At 39.3% G+C, this 13,829-nt stretch overlaps 1 protein-coding gene across 1 annotated transcript in view; it reads right to left on the bottom strand.

The window, feature by feature from the left end:
* Positions 1-2,140: 2,140 nt before the first annotated feature.
* Positions 2,141-13,829, bottom strand: part of LOC119661585 (protein bowel) — a 138,116-nt gene continuing 126,427 nt past the window's right edge. Inside the window, exon 3 of the mRNA XM_038070987.1 lies at positions 2,141-4,971. Coding sequence (XP_037926915.1) covers positions 3,552-4,971 — 1,420 coding nt within the window. The 3' untranslated portion in view covers positions 2,141-3,551. The remainder of the gene's footprint in view (positions 4,972-13,829) is intronic.

The following is a 13,829-nucleotide window of genomic DNA, read 5'->3' as shown; positions in this document are numbered from 1 at the left end:
TTTGTTTCCTAGGATTTTTATTACGGACTGTTCTCTTGCAATAGTCAGACTAAATTTTAAGTAACGGTGATCTGAGGGTGAGATTTCATCTAGCACTCCCCACTCTCTAATTGACTCTAATAATTTTGTATGCAGATTGTTAGGTCAATTACTTCACTTCTTCTTGCCCTCATGAATGTAGGGTCGCGTCCTACGTTTGCAGTCATGAGACCAGCTGACGTATTAAATCAAATTTTTCGCTCCTCTGATATTGCATTTGCTATGGTCCCAATAAATATGCTGAGCATTCGCATCGGAACCTATTGAGAGTTTGAGAATTTGTTTCTGCTTTCGCCACTAGATCCCTTAGTTCTTGCGTCAGTGGAGGACACAAGGAATTATAGGATAGCTAAGCAGACGCAACTATGATGTTTTTCCTTTCGCCATTAATGTGGAAGTGTATGAGGACCGTAACTAGGTCTTGGGAACAGAACTGTTTTATCATGGTCGCCTCTAACCGTCTTGACATCAGGACACAATTTCTCGGTCTTATGAATCTTTCATCGTAAAAGATCCTCGCCCCTTTACTGATCCAATGCCACAGGCTATTGCACCAGAAAAATGTAGATGTAGTCCTGCAGCTTTGTTAACCTTGCTGTCAGCAGATAGGAGGAGGCTTTGATATGCTGCAGGGTTATTTGACTAATCTTTAAGTTCTTCAACATAAACTTAGTCTAATGTGTAATGAAAAACAGTTAGAAGCGTATCCCATGGTTGGCGCATTACAGGGTTTCCTCATACCATACCGGAGGTACGGCAGTTGACAAGCCCTCATCCACGAAAAGTCTCATCTGATATGCAGAGCATTCGTCTTTTTTCAACTTAACACATTTACTGGTTTGCTGACATGATTGAATTTCAATCTATCGAGAAAGGAGCGGGACAACGTATAGTGATTGTCCCTGAGCACTTTCAGACTCTTTTGGTCCAGTTCAAATACCAAGCTCAAACTCTCCACGTTTGTAGATTTGTCCTTCACATTCATCAAATTTATCCTCCAGTGTCCGAAGTCCATGCACGGGTTCTATTCACCAAACATGCGTATAATGTCCCCTGTCTTGCTTCGAGGGTCAGATAATCAATATCCATGACGTTCTGTCTTGCGCAGCTCAGTGTTCATAATAGGTAACCTCATCAATGCACTCCAAACGGAGAAGGACATTGCGAAAACCTTGATTGTTAAATCTTGGCTTCTTTCCAAGCTCCAGTATTTTTCTCTACAGGCATTTCCGGAGGAAGCTAAATTGTCTCTCTGGCATTTTGGCGCCTTTCAGAAAATTCCCAGGGCAGCAGTCAGAAATGGGGCTGCTCATACGTCTTTTTTCTTCCCGCCTTCGTGTCCGTATTCCTGTGGAAGAGACCTGCTCCGTTGAAATTTCTTTCGTTGATTTGATGACGGAAGACCGGTCCTAATCCTGTCGAGGGTGTGCGGATCTAGGCGCTAGGGTAGGCATTACCGCTGACAAAGGAGTCTGATGCACACAGTGCGAGGCTCACCGGGGTTACCAGTTTGCTCCCACCTTCCTTGCGTATGATTTCTCTGGACAATACCGCGGTGGTGCATCCATGTCCTCATTCCCAAGGTGCTGCACTTTCTTCCTCGGTGGCTTCCTCCACCGCCAGCTTGGAGTCTCCCCATGTTCACAGTGTCCGACCCGCTTGGCTTCATTTCGACATACTGGCGTAATTTCGAGAACGGGCCGACCGTAGTCGGATTTCTAAGGTGAGATTTGTCGTAGTTTCCTTTCTGGCTTGCTTCGCCGAAGGCTCTAAATGCAAGCTTTCCATTGAGTTGGAAAGCATGTTTTTTACGGATTCCTCCGTAGAGGGACATGAGTTTGATAAGGCCTCCGATTTCAAGATTGGTGAAGAAATTTGAAAATTAATTTCTAACTGACCAGCAACCATCAAAACTGCCACGGTCAAAATTAAATAAAGCATTTTCCATAGGTGATCAGTGAGTAAACATTCTTTAGTGACATGAAACATTGGCAAACTGTAAACTGAATTTATATTTGTGGTCAGCGCTTCTTGCGAACTACCACTATAGATGACGAACTTGGAATAAAAAACGTCCTTTCATATTTAATTCATATTGTCAAGTTTATTCAATGATATACTGAAAAATATTACAATTGAAAATTTAAAAAATGGTTTCCTTATATAATTCCATTAAAACTACATTTCTGATACTTTATGTAAAATAATTACTTAAACTACTTATGAAAAATCTCCTTTAACTAAGTCCTTAACTAAGATGAAATCTAGATGTTCTAAAATTATTCGCTTCGCTCTATAGAGATCCTTAATGTTACTAAAGAATGTCAAAATTACCACATATGCACAACATTATACCGTTTCAAATACGCTTAGCCAAAGGCACAACTCTTGAGTAAAAACTAATATTTATGTTACTTTACTTCTTTCATTACTTGAGATACTGGTATACTAAATCAAATAAACTAATACTCAGTAACTGAGACTTTAATTTTCTAGAGATTGTTATGCAAGAACGTACAACTAAAGTTGAAATATTTCGCGATGCTTAGGAATACTCGCCGCCACTTAAAGTTACTTGTAGGAAGCACAAAATACATTGAACAGTTAACTGTTCCGCTGCTTATGGGTCTTAACAGTATTTTATAATCATCACATAGAAATTCTACAAGCTATGTTACTGTTCTTATAAATAATTTGTATTTTAAATAATACGTTCAATATTTCAAAACACTGGAATGAATATGAAAAAAATATCGAGTTACTCGCTCAAATCTTTCGTTTTGCATACGTTTGTTAACAAAAGTATGAACTATGGCACATAAATGAGTCTCTATTCATATTTTGAGATGTTTGGCGAGTTGGATGTAAGAAGATGGTGATAATTGGGCTACATCGAAATTAGTTTGAACAAAAAAACCAAATAGGCTCCCATGAAAGTACTGAGCACTTGTCGAATTCAAGATAAACTTGTTTATTTCAAACCTTTGTGGAGCAAGCCAATACTGCTCGCTAGCTATGGCAGGTATGTTTTAAACAATCGGCAGTTAATGTATGCATAATATTATGGATTATGGTGGTCAACATATCCTCTTCAACCTAATTTTTCCATTAAAGGAACTGAAAATGAGATAATTTATTACTATCTCAAAATGAGACGAAATTCCTTGCAATATGTTTAATTGTTCGCGGTATAGATTCGCTGAATCGTCTTGATTGAAATAATGGTTATTAATACAAATAAATCTGGTCTGGAGAATCAAACGGGGAAAGTCGATGAAGACTGTACAAAAGTCATACTTCAGAAGGAAACCTCGCTCGCACTATGAATATTTTCACCAACCCGCCACCAACCGCAGCAGAAACTCACTTATGAAACCTAGTTTGCATTCTTTCTATAAGTTATGATCTCAAAAGATATTGTCTACAATATGAATAAATTGGAAGTCTTCAGGTTGTTTTGTACTGCCTGATCGATTGAAAATCTTCTACCCACGCTGTCGCAATCGATTCAATTACCGTCGCATAATGTCCTCTATACTGAATCCAGTACGACGAACAGGAGGTTGAGCGGGCTGCTGTTGTGGAGGCTGCAAAGGTTGCGGATGAGTTTGTTGTTGCACTGTTTGAGATACTGACATTGGATGCGATGAAGTTGGATGGAGTTGAGATGGTGGCGACATAATTTGCCGAGTTCTGGGTATTGTTGGAGCAGTGACAACAACAGCTTCTGGTGGCTGAACAACAGCTGGAGGTGGTGCTGCAGCGGCACCCTGATGCAAGGCTAATGGCTCAAGCACGATAGGCGGCGAAGTTATTGAAGGTGAAATTGGGGACAAAAGGACTTCGTCAGGAGGTTTTAAAAGATTGTGATGGCGAGTAAGTCCAATGTTAATATGATGTGGCTGATGATGAGGGTGGTTTGAGTGATGGCTGGAATGATGGTTTTGATGGTGATGATGCCCACCAGACAAATTACGGTGATGGAGGATTGGATGAGGTTCTCCATCGAGTCCCATTGCACGTTTTCGGATTGGAATAGATCCTAGGAAGTTTGGAACTGGATCAAGTAGCCCGCTGGTTATTGTAACTTGCGAAGATGGTCCTGGATGAGTGGAGATTAATGCACCAGTGCCTAATGTCTGCTCTTGTGGATCTGAATTGCTTGGAGGATTCTTATGGTGCAAATCCCGTCTAACGTGTAACATTGGAATATAGGGCTCAGGTGGTTTAGATGGCGGGGTGTGATTTGGAGGTGGGAGTGTCGAAATGGGTTGCGATCGCATGAGCGGTTGTTGCATATTTTGAATGCCTTGGTTAGAATCTCTTTCCTTCAAAGGTCGATAATCATGCAGAGGGCGCATGGTATACGAATCTCCTGCTCCTTCGTGATGACAATGTGTTACCTCAGAAACTTCCACACTGTTCCTACTAAGTTCTAAAGGCTGCTCAATAAAATCTTCACCATCAATATCATCGTCATCGTCATCTTCGTTTAGATCATCTTCATCATCTCGGAAGTTTTTCCCTTCCGCAGGAATTGGAGACCCTACGCGTTGCATAGGACTTTGACGAGGTGAATCTACTTCAAGCACAGTGTCTTCCTCATCTCCGCTCATATGACGGTCTTCCTCGCCCACATCCAATACTTCTGAGGGAACATCGCCAACTGCATGAGTTAAGGCATGTCTTCGGAGGTCACAATTTCGCCGAAAAACTTTGCCACAAGATGAGCATTCATATGGCTTATGATCAGTATGGGTCAATAGATGTGTTTTTAAGTTTGACCGTTGATTGAAACTTCGACTGCAAACAGGGCATTTGTGCGGTGATTCTTCCATATGCAAGATTTTGTGCACAGCTAACGTGCGTGATTGGCAGAACCCTTTTCCACATTCTGTACATTTGAATGGCTTCTCCTTCGAGTGAATATATCTGGAAAGAAGAAAGATAAAATTGAATAAATTAGATACTATGTATTATGGAAATTTTATTTTTTAATTTACTCGTACATAATCCCAATTATCTATTCAGAGCATGTATATTTGCTTATTAACAAGTGAGCATTTCACTTAACGCTTACGTGTCTTTTATCTTCAATTCAACTTGCTTTTACTATTACCCTTCCACCCTTAGCCTCCCAGAGAGGCTTTAGAAGGTACACTTTACTAAGCAATTACTACCTGAAAAGTGCACTTGCATTTTTTATCTAAAAAGCAAAGTATTTCCATTAAGTTTACGGTGTATTGCAAAAATTTGAAGTGGTAACAGCACCTTGCTAGCAGAGACGGTTTTAATACCTTAAAAAACCAAGTCCGCAGAACGTGGATCTGTGAAACAGTGATACCGTCTTGGATTGATTTTATTAGATTATATTTATCGAAGGAAATGCGAAAAAAATTCTGACTGGACTAAAGTCTCAAAAAATGGGATGATCGTTATTAAAGATAAATGTTTCCGGTATCTAAAGCGGCAATGGAAAAGATTTGTCTTAACAAAGAAATACTCCAAATGAAATGTTAATTAGGAGTTGGGCGTTTACTCCAAAACATTGTAAAAACATAAGATTTAAGACGGCAACCTTGTTTTTTGCTAGAACATTCACTTTTCTTATAAGGTAAAATTAATGACAAAACCATCTATCTGCTTATCTATATGTTCGTGTGTTCGCAGTACCCTGCAGTACCCTTGGCCAGTCAACCAAATGACGTTGGTATTTTTGTCGGACAAGAAAGTTAGAACAAAACAGGTTGTTAAAAGTAAGGCAAGCATGTTAAGAGAAATTCCTGGACCCTCAACATTCTTCTGATTTTGATTAAGTGAAGAATTCCACGAATATTTCAATTAGATTAAAGCAGCTTAAAACGTCATTATACGATGAATTATGTACTGAATTATATTTATTCATTTTAAGGAATAAAAATATGTTGCATGGGAAGAATGCGATGGAAGATTATTATAATTGATGTGCTTGTGAAAATTTATTGATAATGGAGTAAGATTGCAAGGAGATGGAAGCATAAAATGAAACAAGTCGGAATACCGGAAGCTCGCGCTTCGGGTATAAAGGTTTTGTGTTCATCTTATGTAAGAGACGCGCATTTCTCTGTCCGTATATAGCTACAAATCCAACATAATCCTTCATATTTTTCCAAACTACGAGACATACGTACATATTAGAGCCATAGATATCACGCTCACCCTAAACAAACAAACTGCCTATTACCTGCTGTACACATATATGCACGTATCTAAATTTATCGTACCCATATTTCCGATTTACGTCTTATATCTATCTGAATTAGGCACTAGCCGCAAAGTTCATTAGCACGCATATATTATATACCTACATATACACATGTCTGGTTGACAAATAACTAAAAAACTAAAACAAAATAATTGTCTGTGACCCAATTCATAAGAATTCATTTCGTTGTGGAATTGACGAATTGATATGTGATGATGACGTCATGCGGGTTGTAAAGTGCACGAAATTCACAAAAAATTGTAAAGTTTCACCCCCAATAACTTTGTTAATAATAGTTGGATTTTCTTCAAACTTGACCAAACTGTGCATTATATTCTTCGTTATACTCATGCCAAATTTTGTATTTCTGGGATGAACATAAGGGGGGGTGCCGGGTAAATTTCTAAAATGTGGAAATATACTATTATTAACTTTATTTGTGCAGATATCGGAACCGGATATATTTTGAGGCCTAGATTTCGTAGGGATGCACCACTGTGATTTTTTCCAGATTTTTCGGTTGGATAGGTTCTGAGAACGAGACCTGTTACACTTTTTGTGGGTCATATTTTCAACCCTTACTCCCCTATGTTTCATCTAATATCAAATATTGAACCAGATTCGAAAAGTACTAGTTGAGACCTTTCATTTGATACCCTACTTGGCTACATTCTGTAAAAAAAAAATTTGCACCCTCCATTCACATGTACGGAGAGCCCCCCTTAAACTTAACGTAAGATGGCGCCACTTACTGCATGTAAAGGGATCACCAGATTACATACTCTCACCAATTTTCGTGACAATCGGTCCAGCCGTTTCCGAATAAATCGGGTGTGACAGACAGACAGACAGACAGACAGACAGACAGACAGACAGACGGACAGACGGACAGACAGACACCGTCACCATTCTAATAAGGTTTTGTTTCACACAAAACCTTAAAAAATAGTGAATATAGTCGAATTTCTCGACGCAGAGTCGTATAATTCAGATGGAGCATTCTTATGCTGGTATTAAGAAAAGAAATAAACACATCTAGAAATTGAACTCTCATTACTTCAGTTACTAGAATTTTCCAGCTGCTTGAGCTTATTTTTACCAAGTTTAATCAAGATTAAATACTATGCGGTCAACTCGCGCCTGACCAACACTACTTGGTAATGTCTTTTATATGATTTTTAACACCATCGGCTGATCTATTGCGGTGTCCATTATGCCACTTTCGTGGTGAGGTCAAATTTAAAGTCTTTCATCTCGCCTGGTTATTTCGAGCAGATATCTATTCTTTTTTTTCTATTCACAACCATTCAATTATAAGTCCAGCATCTTCAATTGGAGATGTTCCTGAGGTTTCTTTCAATTTCCAGCATTTTTTCTTTGATGTTATTTTTGTTATTGATTAGGATTATTATATGTGCCAAGAAGTATGGGAGACTACAATAAATTAAAACCACAAATTGAATGTGGTTTCGGTTAGATGGCTATGTGGTGAGATGACTTTGCATATTTGGTTTTTGAATAGTGTAAGATGAGAAGAATGAGGTAATGGAATTGAAGAAGAAATAATGCAGTTGGAATAATGAAATTGAGATCAAGATATATTTGAAATATATATATTCCGTCAAAAATCACTTGTTGAATAGTTGCTGCATTTCAGGCGAGTTCATGTCTATTCGGGGTCTGTATTAATATAGCGGTATTTCATACATAAGGATTTATATATTAACTTAATGCGTAGAGGCAGTGGTTCTGAATTCGCCAAAAAATGCCAATATTGCTTGCTCCAACATCATCCTATATCTGTACCTGTCATGCTTGCAACAAACGGCAGATGTTAATTTCAATGCGAAGAAGGCTACTGGATGTAATCAGATTCCTTGATTTCACTAGTAATAGGTGAACAGAGTTGTCATTATAATAACACTTCTCCGCCCAGCACGTTTTCCATAAAGGCACGCATTAAAATACGTCAACTGTGCTAAAGAAACCAAAGACGTCAGCTATGCAAGTGACATCATACGAACCCTGTTCTTCTTTGCTTAACATCTCTAAACTGTTTGTAAAACTATTACTCAAATGATATGAGACTTCCATTTTCAATTAAAAAGAATACATTCAAAAATTGATCAGGATTCACATGTCAGAATTTTCCAGGGTATAGAACGAAGGTGTTACGCATAGGATGAAAAAGGTGCTGCCTCCAGACTAGTGTTACTTTGTTCAATGGATCTCGGTTAAGGTCAGACCTGAACTAGACGACTTTTGTTCTGGATATAGTTCACATTCATATAGTTTGCGAGCGTGGTAGAAATAAGAAAGCTATCAATATCTAGGGACCACCCTGTTTTCATGACGGAGGTGTGGTTAGTAATTTGACTCCGATTTAGACGAAATCATCAGTTGCCTTTTTAATAATGTCAGATTAATGCGGCATATCTACCTGGTTTAGTTTAGTTCTGTACATGAGGAGGCATTCTTTGAGCAGATTAAGTATGCGTACCACAGGAAATCGCCCAGTGACATTTTCCAGGTATATGACGGATTGATCTACGAGGTAATGAATGTTTCTGGAGCATTTGCTGTTGATATGATGAAGGAGGAGAAGGGACGACAGAGGCAGGGGATAGAGGATAGAGGACAGAGAACAGAGGACAGAGGACAGAGGACAGAGGACAGAGGACAGAGGACAGAGGACAGAGGATAGAGGACAGAGGACAGAGGACAGAGGACAGAGGACAGGGGACAGAGGACAGAGGACAGAGGACAGAGGACAGAGGACAGAGGACAGAGGACAGAGGACAGAAGACAGAGGACAGAGAACAGAGGACAGAGGACAGAGGACAGAAGACAGAGGACAGAGGACAGAGGACAGAGGACAGAGGACAGAGGACAGAGGACAGAGGACAGAGGACAGAGGACAGAGGACAGAGGACAGAGGACAGAGGACAGAGGACAGAGGACAGAAGACAGCGGACAGAGGACAAAAGACAGAGAGCAGAGAGCAGAGAACAGAGGACAGAGAATAAAGTACACAGAACATAGGCTAAAAGACAGAGAATCGAAAACAATTTCTGCTTTAAGTACTTGCAGACAAGTCAATAATATAAAGACGCACCTATAACGCATTCTCCTATGATGTTGAAAAATGTCAGGCAGATGCAAGATTTTTAGAAATGCCTTATGCTTTCTCTTGATGTCTTTCTCACAAAAAGACGGGTGAGATTCTATAGAACGCGCAAACTTATGAATTATTTCCAAAATCAATGCTCAGCTGATAATTATATTAGCAACTGTATTTCTAAAATTACTTCTTAATAATATTCATTTAACACCCAGCACTCATCCACGTAATACAGATTAGTCTCTGTGCCTATGAGTAAAAAGGTGGCCAAGTGGCTCATTGTCCAGTAAGTACTTCATATTTGTTCCGAGGAGAGACTACTTTTCATGCATGGTTAGCCTTCTTTTCTTACTCCTATGTGAAGCTCCTGGGTTTACTCCATTTTCACCTGTATGTGTGTGAAATATTTTACGAAGGATATTGCGAACTTTGGGTGGAGCTTTTTGTTAAAAAGTGAACTTTTATTAGTAATTTGACACAGTACGGAGTGGAAGTTATCAATCAATGGTAGTTCCTCAGGAGAAAGTTCTGAACCAACTCAAGTCGGTAACTTTGGCTTTCAATCACGACCCTTCTTCTAAATAATATTGACGAAAGGGCGATCAAATGGCATGATGTCTTTCTGAATGCCAAGTGCAAAGCAAATGTGCCACCATGCGGCAGAGACAATTTGGACACCGTTATTAGATATGATCTTTCTGGACGGTCTATAACATAGGCAAACGTCCTTGATTAGCAACATAGCAGATCCTTCGGCAGTAGATCATTTCTGAGCAAACGGCTTTCAAGTTGATAATATACAGGTGTCTGTAACAGTGGAAACGGCGTTTGATTGCTTCCTTTATATGTTTGACATTCAGGGCGTTTGCTAATATATTTAGCCACAGAATGTTGCATCCCAGTAAAATATTGCCTCGTAATCACTATTTCGCTCGTGAGGAGAAATAACCTACTTTTTCGGAAGACGACTTGTAAAATATCCCATCAGGCATTAAATAGCTTCGATAAGTCTATAATGCAGTATTGTTGGCGGTATCCTCAAAACAAGAAATAATTTACCTTACTTTCGGATCTTACTGTTATTCATCTTTTATTTCTGAGCAACCTTGACGTCGCGGTTCAATCGATAATTCAATCAAATCACATTTGGATATTCTTTCCTGAGCAGGTAAGGTGGTTTCGAAAGCGTATCAGCCACCACATTCTTCCACCACGAAAGTTTAATGCTAAACCTGACATCTTGAAGTTAGAGTACTCATCCAATTTACCGGAGGATCTAAAGGCAGAAACCAAGGAAGTGCTTGATGATTCGTCTCAATAGTGATCCGCGAACCGTCAATGTAGCCGGAAAACTTATTTAAAGCCCATACTACAGCATGACCTCTCTCATGAACGTCCCGATGAATACTGATCAACTGATACTGATTCAACGAATCTTCCCTTTGAAACAAAACCGAAACCAGGGTGTAGCCACTGCCGTCAGAATGTATGGTAAATGGTTTAGTATCACCCACATGCCTTAATACTAAAGCTCAAAAGGGAATTCATTAAATTTATTTCTAACGAAAATTGGTTAACTAACTCAAAGGACGCGTCTGTGATGCCAACTCGCCGGTTGTAGAAACGACTGCACTTCACGTTTCATAGATCCGCGTGATATCTCATTGAGGATCAATCAAAATTCGCCCTCAGATGATCCGATGATGCAAATGCTTTAATGGGGACGACGTGAAGACATTTTCGGAACGGTTTGTATGTAATTTGAATTAGTTGATATCACAATCAATTCATCTAAATACACAAGCATTAAACACCCTGTAAGCCTTCACAGAAATATTCAATAAAACGCTGAATCGTGTTCAATGCCCCTCTCAGGGTGAATGCTAGTTGATGGAATGTAAAACTTCTGAATAGAGTTACGAAAAAAGGTTTTATCAGAATCGAAGTTCCTCGCCTTCGCTTGGTGATTGTCAACTCGTAGGTACAAATTTCAATGGTGGGCAGTACCATTTCTTTGACGAAAATTGGTCCAAGAAATGGGTACTCTAACTTTTACCATTACGCAGTTGTAGCGTTTTTCGTGAAAAGTTTCGAAGAACTTGCCCTTCCCAAAAAAATCACAATTCCTCACTCTCTCAATCATTTAATCCCATATATGATACCACTTTCGGAAACTACGTAAAATTTCTTATAGGTGGATATGTGTGTAATTGCAGAGGTCACCATCCCTTCGAAAATGTAACTGTTCCAATTTTAAAGAAATTTCAAAATCGATTTTCCAACTAAATTCCAATATGCATTATTGTAACGCTATTTCAAACTTACACACCTGCAAAGTTGAGAAAAGTTGCCTCATTATGTTAACTTTCAAATGACGTATAGAAATGATTGGCTTAATTGTGGAAAATTTGGAAATATTACGCATATTGATATGGAGCAAATTCACTTAAATACGGTAGTTCTACTGTTTTGGCGCATTGGTTTTCCATTGTTTGCCTTTAAAACTACCATATTTTAGTGAATCATCAATACATGATAATGCGTTTGAATCTTTTGTAGTTGTGGCATTTATGCGTTGGTAGTTACCCAGAGACGAGTCCTACCAACCCCCAGGGGCTCACGCATTATTCGATGAACGCTTGGGCATTTTGGACATGATTTGCTCTATTCCTAAATTTAAGAATTATTAGAGGAGAAAAGAGGATTATTTTTGACACATACAACAAACGATTCCGGAAGATTCGAACCCCTACCGCCCACAGAAAATGATCGCTTTCCATGCAATGATCCACCGGTTGTCCTCCGTGCTTCGCAGTGCAGAAAAATTATAAAGGCAAAGAAACTATCATTGATGCTGCGGTTAAAAGCAGCTTCCAACCATGGGTCATTGAAAGCCTCATGGAGAAAATAACGAAACACTGACTGGTACGAGTGTTGACATCCCTCGTCAACGTTATCAAGAAGAAGAGAATAATAGGAGTTACACATTTAAGTTAAAGGAATGATGAAAGTGTTGAATATCGACATGGTGCCATCGAGCAGGATACACCAAATCAAAACCAGGCTAGGATCTCCCAAAAACAGCAAATAAACACGAGTACAGTGGAATATACAAAGTGAGAAAAGCTATACAGGGTAAACTAAAAGACTGATCACTGAAGAGAACAAGCGAAAGAATTGGAAACGGCTAGAAAAAATGAAAGGAAGAGCACATCATATTGAAAGGACGTAGTTTAGGAGCTTGTATTTAACAACGTTCAATATACAATTTCAAAAAAGTACTCCTATTATAATTCAGGGATATTAGAAATTATACTGATTTCCGTCCGTAACTATTTTCTTTCTGCACAAAACTCGTTCTTTTCACAATGACTGCCAACTATCTTCTTCACTCTTTTTTCTTAGTATTATTTTTTATCTGACATTTCTCGCTACCTACTCTGTTCCTCACTCTTGTTGCGAGGTCTGAACTGAGTGGAGCGCCGGTGACGTCATCTGTCCGCTGGTATTCGCGACATTCGAAATAAATTTCGGTGGTAAAAGAGAAGTACAATATCCTTCGGTCTCATCAAACCCGCGATTTCTCGGATTGCCTTGTTAGTAAGATAACATATATAAATTGCAGAAGAGACAGTTGATAGCGTACTAAAGAAGGGTACAATTGGTGCCCAAAATGCGCATCTACGATTAGAAACATATCTCATTGTTAGGGAAAGTCAACCAGAAAGAGCACACAATTTATTTATAATGTGAGACGTAGAAAAATTGAAACAGATAGGCTTTAAGCCTTCGAAATTTCGAAGGCGGTGTCCAAGAAGTCAGTACCGTAGTGACGCAGAATATTTTCCATGAGTCATTGGTTTAGGTCAATGAAAATACCTGGGCTATAGCATTGACTCTAGCAACGCTTTCATAGGTCCGCCAGTAGTTATAAGAAACTCCACTCCAGGATTTTCGTAACGATAGACAGAAGCGTCACTTTTTGGTAACTCAAATGTAAGCTTGGCGCAATATTGATCCGTGACCTATCTGCTTTGGTCGTTGAATTAAATCTTTACTTTGTCTTTTTTTGCTACAACTTGCAAGAGTCCTCCTTGAGATGTCTGAGTGCCCTTAAGAACTTGCCATTGGTATTATTGGCCCCTTTTTTAAACGATCTCGTCTGTTTAATCATATCCAGCTGCACTTCTCTGTCAGAGTACCACTCGGTAGTCGAACATGGCCGAAACACAATTCCGTTGCGTCCGGCACGCAGATGCGAGAAGCTGCGGCCGGCACACAGCTTCAATGTACAATGCAGATTTAAGGTTGGCAAAGATCGCTCCACGTCGGCAAGGTTCGGTCTGATGACAGGTAACAGCCGTTTGCAGTATGGCGACGCTTCTCGTTTTCGGCTGTTACATTTAAATGGGAATAATTCGCATG

Source organism: Hermetia illucens, chromosome 1 (assembly GCF_905115235.1).
Source record: "Hermetia illucens chromosome 1, iHerIll2.2.curated.20191125, whole genome shotgun sequence".
In the NCBI taxonomy this organism is placed as follows: Eukaryota; Metazoa; Arthropoda; class Insecta; order Diptera; family Stratiomyidae; genus Hermetia; species Hermetia illucens.
Note: the sequence above shows the minus strand (reverse complement) of the source record. Positions and strands in the feature narration are given on the sequence as shown.